A 21,808-nucleotide genomic window follows, 5' to 3' on the forward strand; every position below is an offset into this window, starting at 1 on the left:
ATATTTCTGATCTACTTGTTATTCAGTTGACATCCAATGACTAGTCCACTTTAGAAGTCACCTGAGTTCAACAGATAATTACTGCTATTACTGCTTCTTTACTGATAACACAATACTCCCCCTCTCCATTTGTACTGACGGGTCCACCTCTCGCGACACCTAGTGGTCGATTCTGCATTACACAGGGGTGTCCAGATACTTTTGATTGGCTAATATATGGAGGATCTATACAATGGAACAAACTTGAGAACAATGTTATAGAAAGGGAAGGTGAAGCAAGTGAAAATAAGAAAGGAGATACAACACTAAGTGAAAAATCTGATAGAGCACTGAAAGACTTAAGTGGAAATAAACCTCCTGGAGTAGATGGCATTCCCTCAGCATTACTGAGACGCTGGGCAATGCCAGCTATGACAAAATTATTCCACCTGGTGTGGAAGATACATGATTCAGGAGAAATATCCTCAGGCTTCAGGAAGAATGTAGCAATTTGTTCCAAAGAAGACAGCTGCTAACAGTTGTGAATATTAGCAAACTGTCAGCTTAGTAAGTCATGGTGCAAAATACTGATATGAATTATTTTAAGAAGAATGGAAAAACTGGAAGACAGTTTGAAGAACAACAATTTTACATTTATAGCATTTGTAGATTTTGAGAAAACTTTGGACTACACCATACTCTGAAAATTTGGAGTTAGTGGGATAAAATGAAGGGAGCAAAAGGTTATTTACAACTCATACAGAAACCAAACTGCAGACTGTAAAGAATTGAAAGGGAAGCCAAAGTTGAGAAAGAAGTGAGACAGAGTTGTAGCCTGCCTTTGATATGCAATGTAAGTTACTAACTTAACAGTCTAATTGTCAAAAATTAATTAAATTGTGATGACAGCTTACTGGTACAGAGCTCACTGTTGGCACAACATCCTCTGGCATATGTGTAAGGGACTTCTTCCAAATGTGTAGCCAGTTCACATTAATAAGGGAAAAAGGATAAAAGAGTCTGCCAAGTTGTCACAAACACCATCTTCTCAGACATTTGCTGGAGACCATGCCCTTTAAAGCCATGTGGATTTTCAGATGCCCACTGGCCAGAGGTATTGATGTTAAATACTTTGGCGGAGAATGTAGGAGGGTTTCAACTACCTCTCATTGTGCCCCGAAAAGAGAAATGTCCTGTCCACCATTCTTCCCACCCTGCTAACAGTGGTAGTCCATCAACCACTGAACCTACACAATATACTAGTCCATCGTTACACAACCCCTGCTTCCAATCTCTTACCTCATGGCTCATACCCCAATAATATACCTAGATGCAAGATCTGTTCCATACACCCTTCCACCACCACCTACTCCATTCCTGTCACAAACATCACCTATCCCATCTAAGGCCAGGGCTATCTGTGAAACCAGTCTTGATCTGCAAGACAAGCTGCAATCAGTCAAGCTTTCTGCCCACTTGAATGGCCACCGATAAACTGTGGCAAAGAAACAAGTGCACCACCCTATTGCTGAGTGCGCTGCTGAAAATGACATTCCTCATTTCAATGATTGCTTCACAACCTGTGCCATATCAATCCTTCCCAACAACACCAGCTTTTCTGAGTTGCACAGGTGGTATTTCCCTGCAATACATCCTAAGTTTCCACTATTCTCCTGGTCTCAACCTTCGTTAGTCATTGTTCTCACCCTTCCAGCACAGTCAGTATCCCCATCCCAGCACTACATAGCACTCATCCACCATCACACCCAGTCTTTTTTACTTATCTCCTTTTCCACTACCCCACACACTGAATTTGTGAGGGCTCCTTAAATATACATCACAAGAGCAGAATGGTCACCATTAATGGAAGAAAACTACAAGAATTTAGATATGGGAAAACTTTTTAAGTCTGGTGATGGAAATTCTAGGCAGAGTTACATCATATAATTCACTTCAACCTTCATTCCTCCAAACCAGTCCCTACATAAGATCATGATCTGAACAGAAAACATCCCTAAAAGCATGATTTCAGTTCATTTATTTTCTTTTTGCCTCTAACTTTAGATAACAAATGTATCCATAAAGTGCAAGACAATTTATTCAATTCTTTACATTAGTTCAAATAACAGCTTGATAGAAGCAAACATGCTTAAAAATGATAGCAGTGGTCAAAGAAATTTGATGTTTTATACTAATTTTAATATTCATAGTATCATTTTTCTGTGTGTCTAGTGATGGCCACACTTTGCTGCAAGCTTGATACATATCCATGTTCAAATGTTTTGATTATGTAAGTGGCTTAAGACTTTAATAGTTATGGCTTGCACAAATGGGTATGGTTGAGTGCATGTACCAAATTTATGCATCTTCTACAAGAGAACGTCAGTTTCAAGGGCAGCATGTCAGGAGCTCCAACAGATCGACAATTAACAGTTTGCATTTTTTATTCAATCATGTACTAACTTCAGTGGTGAATGAAATGAAGCCATATCATGATAATGTTGAATGTGATTCAGTATATGAGACTCTGCTGTCAAATTCATAAGCAGTCGATACTCCAAAGAACAAAAATGCTGTCAGTAAGAAAATAAACTTCTTCTGAACAAATTTTAGGAGAATAGTTGGACACCTGCAAGGTTTTTTTGGCTTCTTTCTGTTGCAGGAAATTATAATGTTGCTGTTAATGTTTCATACTGTGTTTTAGTTTCTATCACAGCTTTACATCTTGCTGTCAACCAAGACAGTTAAGTGACAAAAATTCAAGTATGTCTGTCATTCAATCGTTGATAGTTATGCCTTTCTCATGGATATGTCTTCAAGTCACCGAAAAGTTAATGAACAAGTTTTTTGTTTCATCACATATTCTTTAGATGCTCTCCCATCACATCCCACACACACAAGCTCAAGGTATTAATCACACAGAATGTACAAGAATGCTTGAGCTTTGTAGAAGTAGAGAATGCTTATGCAAAAGTGTTTAAGCATACATGAGCGTCAAGCTTGGCTTGTAGCAACATATATTTCCAAAAAATTTAAAGTGTAAAAAGGGAGACTTTTTTCACAAAACTTAAGATATGTTTGCAATAAGTATAATATAAATGGAGAAATAGTTGACCCTCCTCCCAGCACTGGTGTATATTGTGAGTATGTGAAAATCATTTGCGAGCTTAAATTATGATGTTGCTGCCCTCTGGACAGCACAATTTATTTTTCAATAAGAATATGTAAGCTACCTCATAAAACTCTTATTTCAATTCACTGCCTCAACCAGCTTTACTTCTCTCTCTCTCTCTCTCTCTCTCTTTCTTTCTTTTTGCTTCACAAGTGCAGCCAGACAAGCAGACGCCATTAATAAACTTAACCCATGAGAGCTATGAGACTAACTGTTAAGATGATGACTAGTGCTTTCTGGGTAGTGCTTGAGGATACCATAATCTGTTATTAACAACGGATTAAACTGGCAACACATTTCAAACTTTTTGAATTTAAACATAAATTTTTCGGATTAGCTCAAGAACCCCAGTTGTAAGAGCTGATGACAGGGTTTGAGTGCGACATAGACGCCACAGACCCAGGTCATCACCAAGGCACTGTGCAAGCTGGTGGTGGCTCCATAATGGTGTGGGCTGTGTTAACATGGAGAGGACTGGGTCCTCTTGATGTTTGGCTACTTTGAGACCATTTGCAGCCATTGAGAGACTTCATGTTCCCAAACAATGATGGAATTTTCATGGATGACTATGCAACATGTCACCCGACCAAAACTGGTTTGAAAAGCATTCTGGATGATTCAAGCAACTGATGCAGGCACCCAGATTGCCTGAGATGAACCCCATCGAACAATTATGGGAGATAGTCGAGAGGTCAGTTTGCGCACAAAATCCTGCACTGGCAACATTTTTGCAGTTATGGATGGCTAGAGAGGCAGCACGGCTCAACAATTTTGCAGGGGACTTCCAACAACTTGTTGAGTCCGTGACACATCAAGTTGCTGCACTACACAGGGCAAAACGAGGTCCTACACAATGTTAGGGGGCATCACTTGACTTTTTTCACCTCAGTGTAGTACATTCAATGTTTGAAGTAAATGCTTGTAATGAATAATAAAATGTCTGTAGTAACAAGCCAATTTAATAATCATACCAAATGTAGCCTCATCTCGAAGAGGTGGCAGAGTGTTTTCATATGGAGGAGGTTGTGGTGGTGCAGATGGTCTGTTGCATGGTATCTGCTCTCCAAGAGAAGGCTTCCGTCCTGTAATGATGAGCAGCAAGTTACTCCCACCATACTGCCAATCCCATGCTCTCAATTGTGTTTTACTTTAGGCACGTGTGTTCACAATTGCCACTCACTAGTAGCATATAATAAGAGCACATACATTTGCTACCTAGCAAGCAAAACCAAATATGGATGTTTTCAACACAAACAATAATAAAGTATCTAGTAATAGAGCTATTATTATGGTCCTAAGCTATGCAACACATGAAGTTGAAATTTATATAGCACATCCTTAACGATGTGGAACTCATCATAAAATTAAGTTACATAACATATATTTCATAAAAAGAAAGGAATGATTAAGTTGTTTCCACAGATCATAAATAAAATAGTCATCATGGACGGGGACTAGTTCAAACAAACTTGTGACAAATAGGTATATGCATGTACAAGGATGTGTATCAAATGGAAAGCATTTACTACTTCTTTATTTTCATGACATTATTATACTGAAGATGAACGGAATCAGAACTGACAAAGAAAAAGCACATAACCAGTGCTTAGGCATCAAGAAGGAGTTGAGAGACAAACGAAAGTTGGTAGGTGTGTTTCTACATCTGAAAGATAATGTCTATTCAAATTTCATGCCAGGTGTATAAGAGTGACACAAATAGCGCATATCAAGTCTGCTTCAAACACACACTGCAATGGTTGTGAGCGTTAGTTATATTTGGGACTGGACATGGTGAGTTGATGTTAGTCAAGAACAGCTTTCAGGTGACAAAGACGCAGTTATCAACATTTCACAGAGCGTGGACGAGATCATGCAATGGGGCTATGAAATGCTGGATGTTCATTCTGTGATACTGCAAAAAGGATTGGCAGGAATGTAGCCCCTATGCAAGATTGCTGGCAGTAGTGGTCACAAGAATGTACAGTCAGAAGAAGACCGGGCTCCAATCAGCCATGTGACACTACTGAGAGGGAAGGCCATCATGTTCAGTGACTGCTCTGGCACATCTTACTGCTTCTGTAACAGCATTTTGAGCAGCAGTTGCAAATAAACTCTTACAAGCTGGTCATTTCAAGGACAGCTCCAAGCCAGATTCCCTGTAGTGTTCAGTCCACTGACTCCAAACCACCAACATTTGCAAATTCAGTGTTGTCAAGCAAGACTGCATTAGAGGGCAGGTTGGATGTCTGTTGTGTTTTCTGATGAAAAATTGTTCTGCTTTGGTGCCAATGATGGCCATATGTTGGTTAGGAAAATGCCAGCTGAGGGCCTGCAACCAACCTGTCTGCAAGCACACTGGAGCTAGACCTGGAGTTATTGTCTGTGGCATGATTTTGTATGACAGCAGGAACACACTCGTCGTTATCTCATGCACCCCGATTGCAAATTTGTACGTAAGTCTGGTGATTCTACCTGCTGTGCTGCCATTCATGAACAGTATTCTAGGGGGTGTTTTCCAACAGGATAATGCTCACCCACATGATGTTGTTTTAACCCAAAATACTCTACAGAATGTCGATATGCTGCCTTGGCCTGTTAAATCACTAGATCTGTCTCCAATGGAGCACGTATGAGAGATCATCAGAAGAAAACTCTAGTGTCACTCACAACCTGTATTGACTTACCAACTGCAACAGGCATGGAACACCATCCCACAAACTGACATCCGGTGTCTGTACAATGCAATGCATGCATGTCTGCATGCTTGCATTCAACATTGTGTCTATTACACCAGTTATTAATGCAATAGCTCTTCACATTTGAAATGGCTTATCTAATGATTACATTAACCTGTGATCTTGCTATGTTAATCACTCACAAACATTACCTAGATGAATGTATTCCCGAAATTTCAACACTCTAAATTAATTTATTTATTTGGTGTTAAGATTTTACATTTTCATGAACAATTAGTCATGAATAAATTCTTTTGGCTCCTCTTAAACTGAAGATTAGCAGTTAAACTTTGAAAGGTGTGTTATTGAAATTTTATGTTTCTGAATAATATACAGCTTACTAAACTAGCATGACTGATTCATAATTTAGCTTAATCTTGTTTCTAGTGGCTATAACATATGTTGTATTGGATTACATTACTTCTCGGAGCAGTCTTCTAAGTGTCAATGCATAACCTGCCTCCCACAGAGAGAAGCTATGTTAAAAGTTAAGTAGCACGTGTTACTTTACAAGCCTTCAAACAGCTAATGTAAAGATTTAAGAAGTTCGGAAATACTTGCCATACCCTCTTCTTGCTGTCAAATTATTCTTCAAGCCTCTGGTCTTTTGAGTAAATGCTGTAAGATTCTTAGCAGACTGTCAACATTTGAAGAGCGATAGAGCCACATATTCGCACTGAATTGCATACTGACATTGGTGAATCCACTACAAGAATCCTGGCCCTGGAGTCAGACTGAGGACTTTGAGATGGACTATATGCTATTGATAGGCTCCATCCAGTATCTGTCTAGGTCACAGTAATCAAAGACAGTCTGATGTAGACTGTCCAGTTTACATTGTGGCAGCACTTAATCAGAAACTGCTCCATTTAAGAGGGGAAAGAGATCACCAGACTTCTACTCAATAGTCACTTTCCAGTGAGAGGCATCTGCTAGCCAGCAGAGCAGAATGTGAGGTCAGTAGTGCAGATGACAACCATTACATGACTGAAGTGCATGTTATCAACAAAAACATATTGAGAAGACATAGCTCTTGACACAACTGCACTACCCTAGGGCACGTTGTCGTAGACCCTTCCCCCTCCCCATACATTATGTGCAACACAATCTCCAACAAAAAAGAATAATTAGCATTGCTCTAAAGTAAAGTTTCAGAGACTCTTTGGGCTCTGTGGGCATAAAATCTCAAGCTGCTGGACATTTATTCCTTATGAGAAACTTTATTCTGATTTGTCTGAATTTCCTTGTTAGTCAGAACACATGAAGAACTAGAAGTGAACAAGTAAAAAATATCTTTTATCTTTAGAAAATTTTGAAAACTGGAAGTCTTGGCATTATTAAACGACTCAAAGAGGAAGAAGGAATACAACAATACAACATACGACAAAGATCTTAGAAGTCAACATCATAGCTTAAACAAGTAAATATTTCTTTATTCAAGACCAAATTAAAGCATTAGCTTTTCTGGTGTTTGTCAGAATTACATATTTACCATTTGTATTTCCCAACAGTGGTGACATGCCATTTCCAGACCCAGCATTGAGTGTTTCTTGCATGTTTTGAACTGCTTGATCAGCACCTATTCAAAATGGTAAAAATTTCATGTAATACAGATTGTATTTAAATTATTGTACCTTCAACTTCAGGGAGCTACCTGGTTCTGACTTACACACTACATGGATACCAGATTACCCAGTCTTCTTGTCTGATAACACATGAATCTCCTAACAGATTGTGTGTCAAAGATGACTGATTTTCATGAAATTGACAGTTTTTCAAAAGTCCTGCATCCAAATTTCAACAGATTAATGTTGAAGTATTTTTCTTGTAAGAAACATTACAACTAAATCTGATAACCATCTCACTCAACCAATCACTAAATCATACAGGTTTTTATAATCATACTGAATAACCTGAACTGAAATAAGTCTTCAAATTTTTGGATAGGAGAGGCAAGTAAGAGACTTTCAAGTAAACGTATATATAACAAAATATTTTACTTGAAAACAAAATACATCAAACAAAAATCTATCCTAATTAGATATTTAGCATACAATATCTGACCAACCAAACAGGCTGCTTACCTCTGTACCTCATTTTCCTCCATCTATGTATGAGATAACCAGCAACTATCACCACAATTGTAACAATAACACCACCTATGATAAGCATTGTTGTATAATTCACTGATGGCGCAGTACCTAAAAAACAATTACACAATTATTAACTAGCTTTTAAATGCAAAATGAATGATGACAATGCATGTTTGTAAACAAGCACTTTGTCATTCCTATATAATGAAATTAGTGACTGAGCAAAAACAAAACCACATTCTGATAATAGGGCTTGAACAATTTTATGGGTATGACAAAAAATAGGAAACAAATGGAATGAAAAATGGATATGCAGATAAGTCAATGAAAACCAGAAGTGCAATTTTCCACCACTGATCCTGACCTAATAACTAAATGTCTATTCAGAGTCAATGTGCTTACTGCCTTTATATTAATTTTTTTTCTATCATTTTTGTCCAATCTACTGCACTACATCAAGTTTTGTTTTTCCTTTTTAGTTTTGACTTTACAAAAATAAACGTTTCTTGCAGACAATATATTCATAAAAAATAATTTACAATGATCAAAGCCAGTAACATGCTACGGTTTAAGAAAACTGCCTACAATGAATCATCAAAATGTCTTAGAGCTACCAAGCTCGCAGTCAAGTGTGCGTGAGGTGTGCTTGTTTCTGTGAATGAACAGAGTGTGTGTTTTTGTTTTTCTGATGAATGCTGTAGCCAAAAGCTAAGTTTCAACTTTACAGTAAGCAGTACTCTATCTTTTCCTTTCTCCTTAGTTGTTGATAATCCAAGCTGTAGTTTCCATTGTTTGATTCTCCAAGTTTAATCCCTTACATGTCCTTACTTGTTTTGCAATCTTTCCCCCCTACACACACACACGATCAGTGGTATGTCTCGCAACTAATAGTAAAATATTTAACTTTGCAGTTAAATGAAAACCATACACCTATCTACTTCAGCACTACTAAAGTGTGTGGCTAACAATTTATTTTGATTTCCAATGTTATGGCTACTCTTCTGCTGTGATTCTTCAATTCAAAATTATCTTGAGCAAGACATAAATGGACAAAATATCTTCAATCTCCCATTAATATTTTGAAAAATTTATCACATCCTGTTGAGAACTTCAACTTTTGACAAAACTCACTTTGTAAAAAGGCACTAGAAAACTTTCGTCTCGGCATGTACCTCATTTATGTTTACAGGAGTGGACAAGGTAAATCCACACACAAGAGAATGTGATTTTGCCTCAGTGTGAAGGTTATACGTACAGGGGGGAAAAATCAATTATGGTACATTTGGCACAGGAAAAATTCTCCATTATGGCAGTACTTTATGATAAAAGAGACAGATTGCAATCTAGTGCAGCTGGTCCAAACAAGCTCCTCTAACTGTACTCGCTCAATCCACTAACAGATCACTGTAAGTTGCTCACCCTATCCACCCCCAGATGCAGTTTCTTACACACTCATTCAACCTAACACATTGTCATTGTCTCTCTGTGTGTCTCTGTTATTGTCTCCTGTGTCACAGTCACAGTCCCCTTCATTCAGTCCTACTACTACAGTCTCCTCTCACTGTCACACTCTCCATATTGCTATCTCTTACTGCTAATTTAATTCCTTCCTTCCTACTGCTACTGTCTCTTCTCATTGTTACTATCTCTTCTCACTGTTACTATCTCTCTCTTCCTCATTGTCATTTACTCTTAATCCCCCCCCCCCCCCCTGCACTGTCTCCTTTACTCTTTTCCTAGAACTGTTCTGTCACTGTCTACTATGTTCCAATGCCACTGTGTCCTCCTCTTTCTCCCACACTGACACACTCTCATTTGCTCTTTATTAACACAGCCACCATCAACTGTCTTCCAGTATTTATTACTTTCGCATCTCTTTGCCACTGCCACTATCTTCTTCTCTCAGCATTAACAAGTGTGACTGTGTTCACATGCCAAAATTTTTAAAGGTGATTTTACATGTACATGTAGGATAACTTTGAACCACTGTATCTTGGAAACAGATAAAGATTTGAAGAATTTTCAAGAGTGTTCGAGATCAAGATCTTATGAATACATTGTTAAATTGCAGCCATCTCCGGATGTGTGGCTGGGTTTGTGTATCCAAGAAACAAGTTTGTGAAGTGTTTTTGAAAAACTTAACGATTTTTGAAAATGGGGAGATGGCCCTTCTAGATACATGCCTAGAGCATGTACCGTTAAAATTGGAGCAATTTGCTGCAGTTATGTATTATTTAGAATTTGTCTCCTACTGGATTTTACATGTAGAAGTAGAGCAATTTTGAAAATCTGTATCTTGGAAATGGATAAAGGTATTAGGAAAATTTTCAGTGTTGTTCAATATTGAGACCTTAGGAATATATTGCAGAAATTCAGCCATTTTCTGTGCTTAGCCATCTTTTAATCCTTGGCTGGGTGGTCTGATGGTTTAAAAAAACAAACACACCTTTTGTGGGGTTTTCCAAGGTAGCACCCATTAACTAATGGCACCCCTGTAAATTCCATCAAGCCACCGTAGACCACATCAAATGCAGAAAGAACCAACTGATTTACTCCGATTGCCTAAGCAAGAGGAAGTGTGTAATATTCATGCTCTGAGCCTGTACTGTAGGACCATGAAGATAAGATTTGAGAAATTAGGGCTCATACGGAGGCATATAGACAGTCTTTTTCCCTCACTCTATTTGCGAGCGGAACAGGAAAGGAAATAACTTGTTCTGGTACAGAGTACCCTCTGCCACGCACTGTATGGTGGCTTGCAGAGTATCGATGTAGGTGTAGATGTAGATGTAGATAGTGACACTAAGATGATCCTTCTGTTGTGTATACAAGTGGCCCCTAGCTCAAGGGCTACCTAAATACTTGACCCTACCTTTTTATCACCAACAGAATCCAAGATACGAGCACCAGAAAATCCCGTTTTTATGTGCAGCATTTCGAAACATTAAGTACGTGTGCTGTCGCATACCAATAGAAGAAATAAAGCTGCTCATCAAGTAGGCAAAGTTGGCAGCAGTGGCACCCAAGATTAAAATGTAAGTACAAACTTACATTGGACAAGGACAATTTTACTCCTCCCATCAGTTCATATCTTTTAACCATTGTGCAAACCTTGTCAGTTCCAAATATCCAGAATGCTGATGAGACGTAGATACAGATCAAAAATTTGGTTAAGCAGACTAAAATTAAAAATAAGTGCAAAAAAAGAATAATAATAATAATAATAATAATAATAATAATAAACAGATGTACCAGTTCAAGAACAAAGTTTGTAACTCATCACCATAAAATAAGCACTTCTAGTGAAATTGGCCTGTAAAAATTCATCTTAAATTAAGAACTTCATGGTTGCCCACAAAGAACCTTTCATGGAACTTTGAGATCAATTGTCAAGTAGTAAATGTACTTTTATAGTTTGATGTTCCTCGATTGTGAACCTGTTTTATTATATACAGCCCTAATATGTAGTAGAAAGCAGCTGCAAGTAGGATTTGCTTCAGGATTGGAAACACAGAAAAACTGTACTGTAGCTTTATAGCTTCAGTGGAAAGCTACATGGTGAACATGATTCCAAGTATAAAATTTTGTACCTGTTTAATTCACACTTTCCTCTTTGAACTACTACTAGTTGGCACGCTTGGCCTAAAGAGTTATTCTAACTCTCTCTCTTTTGTGTATTATTTATTATTACATTTTCTTTTCTTTCTTTTTGTCCCCTGCCCCTATTTTTTTTAATTCACATCTTTCCTTGGCCACATATTGTGACTTTTGTTTCAGCAAGAGACTACGTTTACATGGACAAACAAAAATCTTGTGTGAATTATGGTGCCTTGTTGTTAACAGTCAACACAGTCAAGAATTGCACGAAAAACACAACAAAAAAAGGAGATAATTAAAAATTTCAGAACTTATGACAGCTATACAAACAACTACAATGTGGTCTTACCAGGTATCAGTTCAGGAGCAGGCTTTTCCATAATCCTGCAGTAATCCCTCTCATTGCCATTTGTTAGAATCTCTGCTTTATAGCTAAGGGGAAAAAAAAATTATCAAAAACTATGGTAACACTGAAACACTGTTGACACACTAAGAGAGTTGCACTTGGAGCTGTGGTGTACACTCACCCATCAACGCACTCTCCACATTCACTAGGTTCCCTTGCACATATCTTCTTTGCATTTGGTTTCCTGTAGTATAGTGCACAATTATAACAATCAACACAACTTCTCATTTCATAGCAGAACATATTTTCTGAGCATTCATGGTCTTCTTCACAACCAGGATGAGCTAACTGCAATAAAGATAGACAAAATTACAGCAAAATTCGAAATCTACGAATGGCAACATCGAAATGAGAGTATCCAGAAACTGTACGAAGGAGAAAAGCAAATCAGTTACTAGACACTTAAGATGCTGTAAAGCAAAAACCACACTTCCTTAAAACATCAAGTCAATAGGGCAAACAGCATTATTTCAGATTTGTTTTCAAGCTAAGTGCTGTAACCAACTGCCGATTGAGGACGTTTATTAGTAATAACATCATTTTACCCATAATTATTTGAAGAAAGAATAAATATTACTAAATGCATTCAATTATTTAATTGTAAATAAAATAGAAAGAAACTTCCACATGGGAAAAATATATTAAAAACAAAGATTCCAAGACTTACCAAGCGGGAAAGCGCCGGCAGACAGGCACATGAACAAACACACACACACACACACACACACACACACACACACACACACACACACACACAGAATTACTAGCTTTCGCAACCGATGGTTGCTTCTTCAGGAAGGAGAGGGAAAGACGAAAGGATGTTGGTTTTAAGGGAGAGGGTAAGGAGTCATTCCAATCCCGGGAGCGGAAAGACTTCCCTTACGGGGAAAAAAGGACAGTTGTACACACACACACACACACACACACACACACACACACACACACACACACACACACAAGCTGACATATTTAAAGGCAAAGAGTAAGGGTAGAGATGTCAGTCGAGGCATAAGTACAGAGGCAAAGAAGTTGTTAAAGACAGGTGAGGTATGAGCGGCGGCAACTTGAAATTAGCGGAGGTTGAGGCCTGGCGGATATCGAGAAGAGAGGATATACTGAAGGGCGAGTTCCCATCTCCGGAGTTCGGATAGGTTGGTGTTGGTGGGAAGTATCCAGATAACTCGGACGGTGTAACACTGTGCCAAGCTGTGCTGGCCGTGCACCAAGGCATGTTTAGCCACAGGGTGATCCTCATTACCAACAAACACTGTCTGCCTGTGTCCATTCATGCGAATGGACAGTTTGTTGCTGGTCATTCCCACATAGAAAGCGTCACAGTGCAGGCAGGTCAGTTGGTAAATCATGTGGGTGCTTTCACACGTGGCTCTCCCTTTGATCGTGTACACCTTCCGGGTTACAGGACTGGAGTAGGTGGTGGTGGGAGGGTGCATAGGACAGGTTTTACACCGGGGGGCGCTTGCAAGGGTAGGAGCCAGAGGGTAGGGAAGGTGGTTTGGGGATTTCATATGGATGAACCAAGAGGTTACGAAGGTTAGGTGGACGGCGGAAAGACACTCTTGGTGGAGTGGGGAGGATTTCATGAAGGATGGATCTCATTTCGGGGCAGGATTTTAGGAAGTTGTATCCCTGCTGGAGAGCCACATTCAAGGTCTGATCCAGTCCCGGGAAGTATTCTGTCACAAGTGGGGCACTTTTGGGGTTCTTCTGTGAGAGGTTCTGGGTTTGAGGGGATGAGGAAGTGGCTCTGGTTATCTGCTTCTGTACCAGGTTGGGAGGGTAGTTGCGGGATGCGAAAGCTGTTTTCAGTTTGTTGGTGTAATGGTCGAGGGATTCAGGACTGGAGCAGATTCGTTTACCACGAAGGCCTAGGCTGTAGGGAAGGGACCGTTTGATATGGAATGGGTGGCAGCTGTCATAATGGAGGTACTGTTGCTTGTTGGTGGGTTTGATGTGGACGGATGTGTGCAGCTGGCCATTGGACAGACGGAGGTCAACGTCTAGGAAAGTGGCATGGGATTTGGAGTAGGACCAGGTGAATCTGATGGAACCAAAGGAGTTGAGGTTGGAGAGGAAATTCTGGAGTTGTTCTTCACTGTGAGTCCAGATCATGAAGATGTCATCAATAAATCTGTACCAAACTTTGGGTTGGCAGGCTTGGGTAACCAAGAAGGCTTCCTCTAAGCGACCCATAAATAGGTTGGCATACGAGGGGGCCATCCTGGTACCCATGGCTGTTCCCTTTAATTGTTGGTATGTCTGGCCTTCAAAAGTGAAGAAGTTGTGGGTCAGGATGAAGCTGGCTAAGGTGACGAGGAAAGAGGTTTTAGGTAGGGTGGCAGGTGATCGGCGTGCTAGGAAGTGCTCCATTGCAGCGAGGCCCTGGACGTGCGGGATATTCGTGTATAGGGAAGTGGCATCAATGGTTACAAGGATGGTTTCCGGTTTCCGGGGGTAACAGACTGGGTATGGATTCCAGGCGTTCGAGAAAGTGGTTGGTGTCTTTGATGAAGGATGGGAGACTGCATGTAATGGGTTGAAGGTGTTGATCTACGTAGGCAGAGATACGTTCTGTGGGGGCTTGGTAACCAGCTACAATGGGGCGGCCAGGATGTTTGGCTTTGTGAATTTTAGGAAGTAGGTAGAAGGTAGGAGTGCGAGGTGTCGGTGGGGTGAGGAGTTTGATGGAGTCAGGTGAAAGGTTTTGTAGGGGGCCTAAGGTTCTGAGGATTCCTTGAAGCTCCGCCTGGACATCAGGAATGGGATTACCTTGGCAAACTTTGTATGTAGAGTTGTCTGAAAGCTGACGCAGTCCCTCAGCCACATACTCCCGATGATCAAGTACCACGGTCGTGGAACCCTTGTCAGCCGGTAGAATGATGATGGATCGGTCAGCTTTCGCATCCCGCAACTACCCTCCCAACCTGGTACAGAAGCAGATAACCAGAGCCACTTCCTCATCCCCTCAAACCCAGAACGTCTCACAGAAGAACCCCAAAAGTGCCCCACTTGTGACAGAATACTTCCCGGGACTGGATCAGACCTTGAATGTGGCTCTCCAGCAGGGATACGACTTCCTAAAATCCTGCCCCGAAATGAGATCCATCCTTCATGAAATCCTCCCCACTCCACCAAGAGTGTCTTTCCGCCGTCCACCTAACCTTCGTAACCTCTTGGTTCATCCCTATGAAATCCCCAAACCACCTTCCCTACCCTCTGGCTCCTACCCTTGCAACCGCCCCCGGTGTAAAACCTGTCCTATGCACCCTCCCACCACCACCTACTCCAGTCCTGTAACCCGAAAGGTGTACACGATCAAAGGGAGAGCCACGTGTGAAAGCACCCACATGATTTACCAACTGACCTGCCTGCACTGTGACGCTTTCTATGTGGGAATGACCAGCAACAAACTGTCCATTCGCATGAATGGACACAGGCAGACAGTGTTTGTTGGTAATGAGGATCACCCTGTGGCTAAACATGCCTTGATGCACGGCCAGCACATCTTGGCACAGTGTTACACCGTCCGAGTTATCTGGATACTTCCCACCAACACCAACGTATCCGAACTCCGGAGATGGGAACTCGCCCTTCAGTATATCCTCTCTTCTCGATATCCGCCAGGCCTCAACCTCCGCTAATTTCAAGTTGCCGCCGCTCATACCTCACCTGTCTTTAACAACTTCTTTGCCTCTGTACTTATGCCTCGACTGACATCTCTACCCTTACTCTTTGCCTTTAAATATGTCAGCTTGTGTGTGTGTGTGTGTGTGTGTGTGTGTGTGTGTGTGTGTGTGTACACAACTGTCCTTTTTTCCCCGTAAGGGAAGTCTTTCTGCTCCCGGGATTGGAATGACTCCTTACCCTCTCCCTTAAAACCCACATCCTATCGTCTTTCCCTCTCCTTCCTGAAGAAGCAACCATCGGTTGCGAAAGCTAGTAATTCTGTGTGTGTGTTTGTGTGTTTTGTTCATTTGCCTGTCTGCCGGCGCTTTCCTGCTTGGTAAGTCTTGGAATCTTTGTTTTTAATACAATTATTTAATTGGATAGATAAAAAATCTACTCACCAAGTAGCGACAAAACACACATAATAGACTGTTGTGAATGACAGGCTTTCGGAGCCAGTGGCTCCTTCTTCAGGCAGAAGGGTTGAAGAGGAAGTAAAAAGGATGACTGTAAAGGACTGGAGAGGTCTAGGGAAAGGGGTAGATTCTGGGAAAATCACCCAGAACTGCAGGTCAGGAGAGACTTACTGTACGGAATGAGAAGGAAAGACTGAGTGTTGGGGACTTATCAGACAAGACTTGAAAACCTGAGAGCTTAAAGGTGGAAGGCAGGGATTACTACTACATCATACACGAGTTAATACAAGTAAGAAGCTAAGTGCATTGTACTTAATAGAGGTGGGAGAGGGCAGTGAAAAATAGACAGGGAAGACAATGAAAGGTGTAGAAAACTACAATGGAGTGAAGCACCCCAGACACCAGTTTCTCAGAACACCACAGGTGGGAACTAGCACAATATTTCCTTGGTTCTTGCCACCCACCTGACCTTAATTTACATTAATTTCTTCCATCTCAGCTATTCCTCACTGGAACTACTCTGCTTCACTCCATTTTAGTTCTTCTACATCTTTCATTGTATTTCCCATCTACTTTTCACCGCCGCCTCCCACCTATGTTACGTACAACGCACTAAGCTTCCTCACTCTCATTAACTCACGCATTATGTTTTAGTAGTAATCTCTGTCTTGAATTTTTACCCTGTCTTACACCATTAAGCTCCCAGGTTTTCAAATCGCATCCAATGCAGTCTCCGACAATCAGCCTTTCCTTCTCATCCCATATGGTAAGTCCCTCCTGACCTGCAGTTCTGGGAGACTTTCCCAAAATCTACCCCTTTTCCTAGACCTCTCCAATCCTTTCCCCTCACCCTTCTACCTTCCCCTTCAACCCTTCTGCCTGAATAAGGAGCCATTGGCTCCAAAAGCTTGCCAGACACAACAGTCTTAAGTGTGTGTTCTGCTGCCTCTTGGTAAGAAGATTTTATATCTATCCAATTACATAATTTAAATAAAATAGAAAGAAACTTCCACATCGGAAAAATATATTAAAAACAAAGATTCCAAGACTTACCAAGCGGGGAAGCGCTGGCAGACAGGCACATGAACAAAACACACAAACACACACACAGAATTGCTAGCTTTCGCAACCGATGGTTGCTTCTTCAGGAAGGAGAGGGAAAGACGAAAGGATGTGGGTTTTAAGGGAGAGGGTAAGGAGTCATTCCAATCCCGGGAGCGGAAAGACTTCCCTTAGGGGAACAAAAGGACAGATGTACACTCGCGCACACACACACACACACACACACACACACACACACACACACACACACACACACACACACACACATATCCATCCGCACATACACAGACACAAGCAGACATATTTAAAGGCAAAGAGTAAGGGCAGAGATGTCAGTCGAGGCGGAAGCACAGAGGCAAAGAAGTTGTTGAAAGACAGGTGAGGTATGAGCGGCGGCAACTTGAAATTAGCGGAGGTTGAGGCCTGGCGGATATCGAGAAGAGAGGATATACTGAAGGGCGAGTTCCCATCTCTGGAGTTCGGATAGGTTGGTGTTGGTGGGAAGTATCCAGATCTGGATACTTCCCCTTCAACCCATCTCCGGAGTTCGGATAGGTTGGTGTTGGTGGGAAGTATCCAGATCTGGATACTTCCCACCAACACCAACCTATCCGAACTCCGGAGATGGGAACTCGCCCTTCAGTATATCCTCTCTTCTCGATATCCGCCAGGCCTCAACCTCCGCTAATTTCAAGTTGCCGCCGCTCATACCTCACCTGTCTTTCAACAACTTCTTTGCCTCTGTGCTTCCGCCTCAACTGACATCTCTGCCCTTACTCTTTGCCTTTAAATATGTCTGCTTGTATCTGTGTATGTGCGGATGGATACGTGTGTGTGTGTGTGTGTGTGTGTGTGTGTGTGTGTGTGTGTGTGTGTGTGTGTGCGCGAGTGTACATCTGTCCTTTTTTTCCCCTAAGGGAAGTCTTTCCGCTCCCGGGATTGGAATGACTCCTTACCCTCTCCCTTAAAACCCACATCCTTTCGTCTTTCCCTCTCCTTCCTGAAGAAGCAACCATCGGTTGCGAAAGCTAGCAATTCTGTGTGTGTGTTTGTGTGTTTTGTTCATGTGCCTGTCTGCCGGCGCTTTCCCGCTTGGTAAGTCTTGGAATCTTCAATTACATAATTTTATCAATAATTGATTGTTTTCATTGTTAAATGCATCCAATGAGATACTTACAATTTTCTTCACCAAACATGTTAGTAAAATCAGTATCCAGTAGCCCAGAACATCAAAAGTAACTTATGTACAGATTTGGCAAAACAAAAGAAGTAACATCCAGAAAGAGAAACAAAAGTCAGTTTTAAACTACAGTGAATTAAATAAACAGAAATAACAATCTTTAAGAGACACAACCAGTCAGATGACAGTGGATGAGCCAAACAAGTTATGTGACTGGAAAATTTCAAGATTTGAGAAACTTTGCCCATGCTACATGGTGGTGCTATTGGTGGAAATAATATCAAAAATACAATACAGATACGGACATCTGCAGTTTACAATGATTATGGAGATTAATTTCCCACAGATAACTGAAGAACTAATAAAGATTAGTAATCCACTGCAGCAGCAACAGAACTTAAAAGTTGTGAAGCAGCAGTTTGAGGTAAGATAATCGACTTTAAAAAAGGCAGACAGAAAAAAAAAAAAAAGGTGTAACCATGTAGCCAACAGCAAATCAACAGACAGGTACCACACACAAAAATAGATACATATTTCATATGTGAAGGGAGACGAAAATTTAATAGTAATGGGTGACTGGAATTCGAGAGTAGGAAAAGGGAGAGAAGGAAACATCATAGGTGAATATGGATTGGGGCTACGAAATGAAAGAGGAAGCTGCCTAGTAGAATTTTGCACAGAGCACAACTTAATCATAGCTAACACTTGGTTTAAGAATCATGAAAGAAGGTTGTAAACGTGGAAGAACCCTGGAGATACTAAAAGGTATCAGATAGATTATATAATGGTAAGACAGAGATTTAGGAACCAGGTTTTAAGTTGTAAGACATTTCCAGGGGCAGATGTGGACTCTGACCACAATCTATTGGTTATGACCTGTAGATTAAAACTGAAGAAACTGCAAAAATGTGAGAAATTAAGGAGATGGGACCTGGATAAACTGAAAGAACCAGAGGTTGTACAGAGTTTCAGAGAGAGCATAAGGGAACAATTGACAGGAATAGGGGAAAGAAATACAGTAGAAGAAGAATGGGTAGCTCTGAGGGATGTAGTAGTGAAGGCAGCAGAGGATAAAGTAGGTAAAAAGACGAGGGCTGCTAGAAATCCTTGGGTAACAGAAGAAATATTGAATTTAATTGATGAAAGGAGAAAATATAAAAATGCAGTAAATGAAGCAGGCAAAAAGGAATACAAACGTCTCAAAAATGAGATCGACAGGAAGTGCAAAATGGCTAAACAGGGATGGCTAGAGGACAAATGTAAGGATGTAGAAGCTTATCTCACTAGGGGTAAGATAGATACTGCCTACAGGAAAATTAGAGAGACCTTTGGAGAGAAGAGAACCACGTGTATGAATATCAAGAGCTCAGATGGCAGCCCAGTTATAAGCAAAGAAGGGAAGGCAGAAAGGTGGAAGGAGTATATAGAAGGTTTATACAAGGGCGATGTACTTGAGGACAATATTATGGGAATAGAAGAGGATGTAGATGAAGACGAAATGGGAGATACGATACTGCGTGAAGAGTTTGACAGAGCACTGAAAGACCTGAGTCGAAACAAGGCCCCCGGAGTAGACAACATTCCATTAGAACTACTGACGGCCTTGGGAGAGCCAGTCATGACAAAACTCTACCAGCTGGTGAGCAAGATGTATGAGACAGGCGAAATACCCTCAGACTTCAAGAAGAATATAATAATTCCAATCCCAAAGAAAGCAGGTGCTGACAGATGTGAAAATTACCGAACTATCAGTTTAATAAGCCACGGCTGCAAAATACTAACGCGAATTCTTTACAGACGAATGGAAAAACTGGTAGATGCAGACCTCGGGGAGGATCAGTTTGGATTCCGTCGAAATGTTGGAACACAATACTGACCTTACGACTTATCTTAGAAGAAAGATTAAGAAAAGGCAAACCTACGTTTCTAGCATTTGTAGACTTAGAGAAAGCTTTTGACAATGTTGACTGGAATACTCTTTTTCAAATTCTAAAGGTGGCAGGGGTAAAATACAGGGAGCGAAAGGCTATTTATAATTTGTACAGAAACCAGATGGCAGTAATAAGAGTCGAGGGGCATGAAAGGGAAGCAGTGGTTGGGAAAGGAGTGAGACAGGGTTGTAGCCTCTCCCCGATGTTATTCAATCTGTATATTGAGCAAGCAGTAAAGGAAACAAAAGAAAAATTTGGAGTAGGTATTAAAATTCATGGAGACGAAGTAAAAACTTTGAGGTTCGCCGATGACATTGTAATTCTGTCAGAGACGGCAAAGGACTTGGAAGAGCAGTTGAACGGAATGGACAGTGTCTTTAAAGGAGGATATAAGATGAACATTAACAAAAGCAAAACGAGGATAATGGAATGTAGTCAAATTAAATCGGGTGATGCTGAGGGAATTAGATTAGGAAATGAGACACTTAAAGTAGTAAAGGAGTTTTGCTATTTAGGAAGTAAAATAACTGATGATGGTCGAAGTAGAGAGGATATAAAATGTAGACTGGCAATGGCAAGGAAAGCGTTTCTGAAGAAGAGAAATTTGTTAACATCAAATATAGATTTATGTATCAGGAAGTCGTTTCTGAAAGTATTTGTTTGGAGTTTAGCCATGTATGGAAGTGAAACATGGACGATAACTAGTTTGGACAAGAAGAGAATAGAAGCTTTCGAAATGTGGTGCTACAGAAGAATACTGAAGATAAGGTGGATAGATCACGTAACTAATGAGGAGGTATTGAATAGGATTGGGGAGAAGAGAAGTTTGTGGCACAACTTGACTAGAAGAAGGGATCGGTTGGTAGGACATGTTTTGAGGCATCAAGGGATCACAAATTTAGCATTGGAGGGCAGCGTGGAGGGTAAAAATCGTAGAGGGAGACCGAGAGATGAGTACACTAAGCAGATTCAGAAGGATGTAGGTTGCAGTAGGTACTGGGAGATGAAGCAGCTTGCACAGGATAGAGTAGCATGGAGAGCTGCATCAAACCAGTCTCAGGACTGAAGACAACAACAACATTTCATATGTGGGGTTATTTAATCTTTAACAAAAATGGAAAGGGATGGAAGGACACCTTTATATTTACAGGATTAGCCATGAATATCATGCAGGACCTATAGAAGATAGACACAGAGAAATGTATATGTAGTGAGAATGAGTCTGCACGGAAATAATAAGCTGATTGTTATGTACTCTGTTGCACCAATTATCTTTGAAGACAATATGAATGTATGCAGCATTTTAGTGCATTTTATCTACTTTTGTATGTTCCATGTCTTGTGTTTAAGTGTCCATTTACTGGAAAAATAAAATTCTTAATATAAGCTATTTTCACTTCATTACAGTCCATCCAACAGTTATGGGCCTAGTAAATCATATTGGGTTACAGGGGTAGCCTCTGAAATGGGTTCAATTGCATTGAGGGCTTTTCTCCTGTCAGGTGAAAAAACGGTGAAAACTGTGTCGAATGAAGTTTTTCAGCATCCAGAAA

General features: G+C 40.7%; 1 protein-coding gene across 4 annotated transcripts in view; it reads right to left on the bottom strand.

Moving 5' to 3' along the window:
• The window catches only part of LOC126267040 (uncharacterized), a 162,258-nt gene that overhangs the window by 46,339 nt on the left and 94,111 nt on the right, over nucleotides 1-21,808 (bottom strand). For all 4 annotated transcript variants that reach the window (XM_049971847.1, XM_049971849.1, XM_049971848.1 and 1 more), the window contains 5 exons: nucleotides 12,104-12,270; nucleotides 11,926-12,008; nucleotides 7,971-8,087; nucleotides 7,379-7,465; nucleotides 4,123-4,233 (listed from right to left, as the gene is read on the bottom strand). In XM_049971847.1, the coding sequence (XP_049827804.1) occupies nucleotides 4,123-4,233; nucleotides 7,379-7,465; nucleotides 7,971-8,087; nucleotides 11,926-12,008; nucleotides 12,104-12,270 (565 nt within the window). The remainder of the gene's footprint in view (nucleotides 1-4,122; nucleotides 4,234-7,378; nucleotides 7,466-7,970; nucleotides 8,088-11,925; nucleotides 12,009-12,103; nucleotides 12,271-21,808) is intronic.

The sequence above is a fragment of the Schistocerca gregaria genome, chromosome 4, assembly GCF_023897955.1.
Source record: "Schistocerca gregaria isolate iqSchGreg1 chromosome 4, iqSchGreg1.2, whole genome shotgun sequence".
Lineage (NCBI taxonomy): Eukaryota > Metazoa > Arthropoda > Insecta > Orthoptera > Acrididae > Schistocerca > Schistocerca gregaria.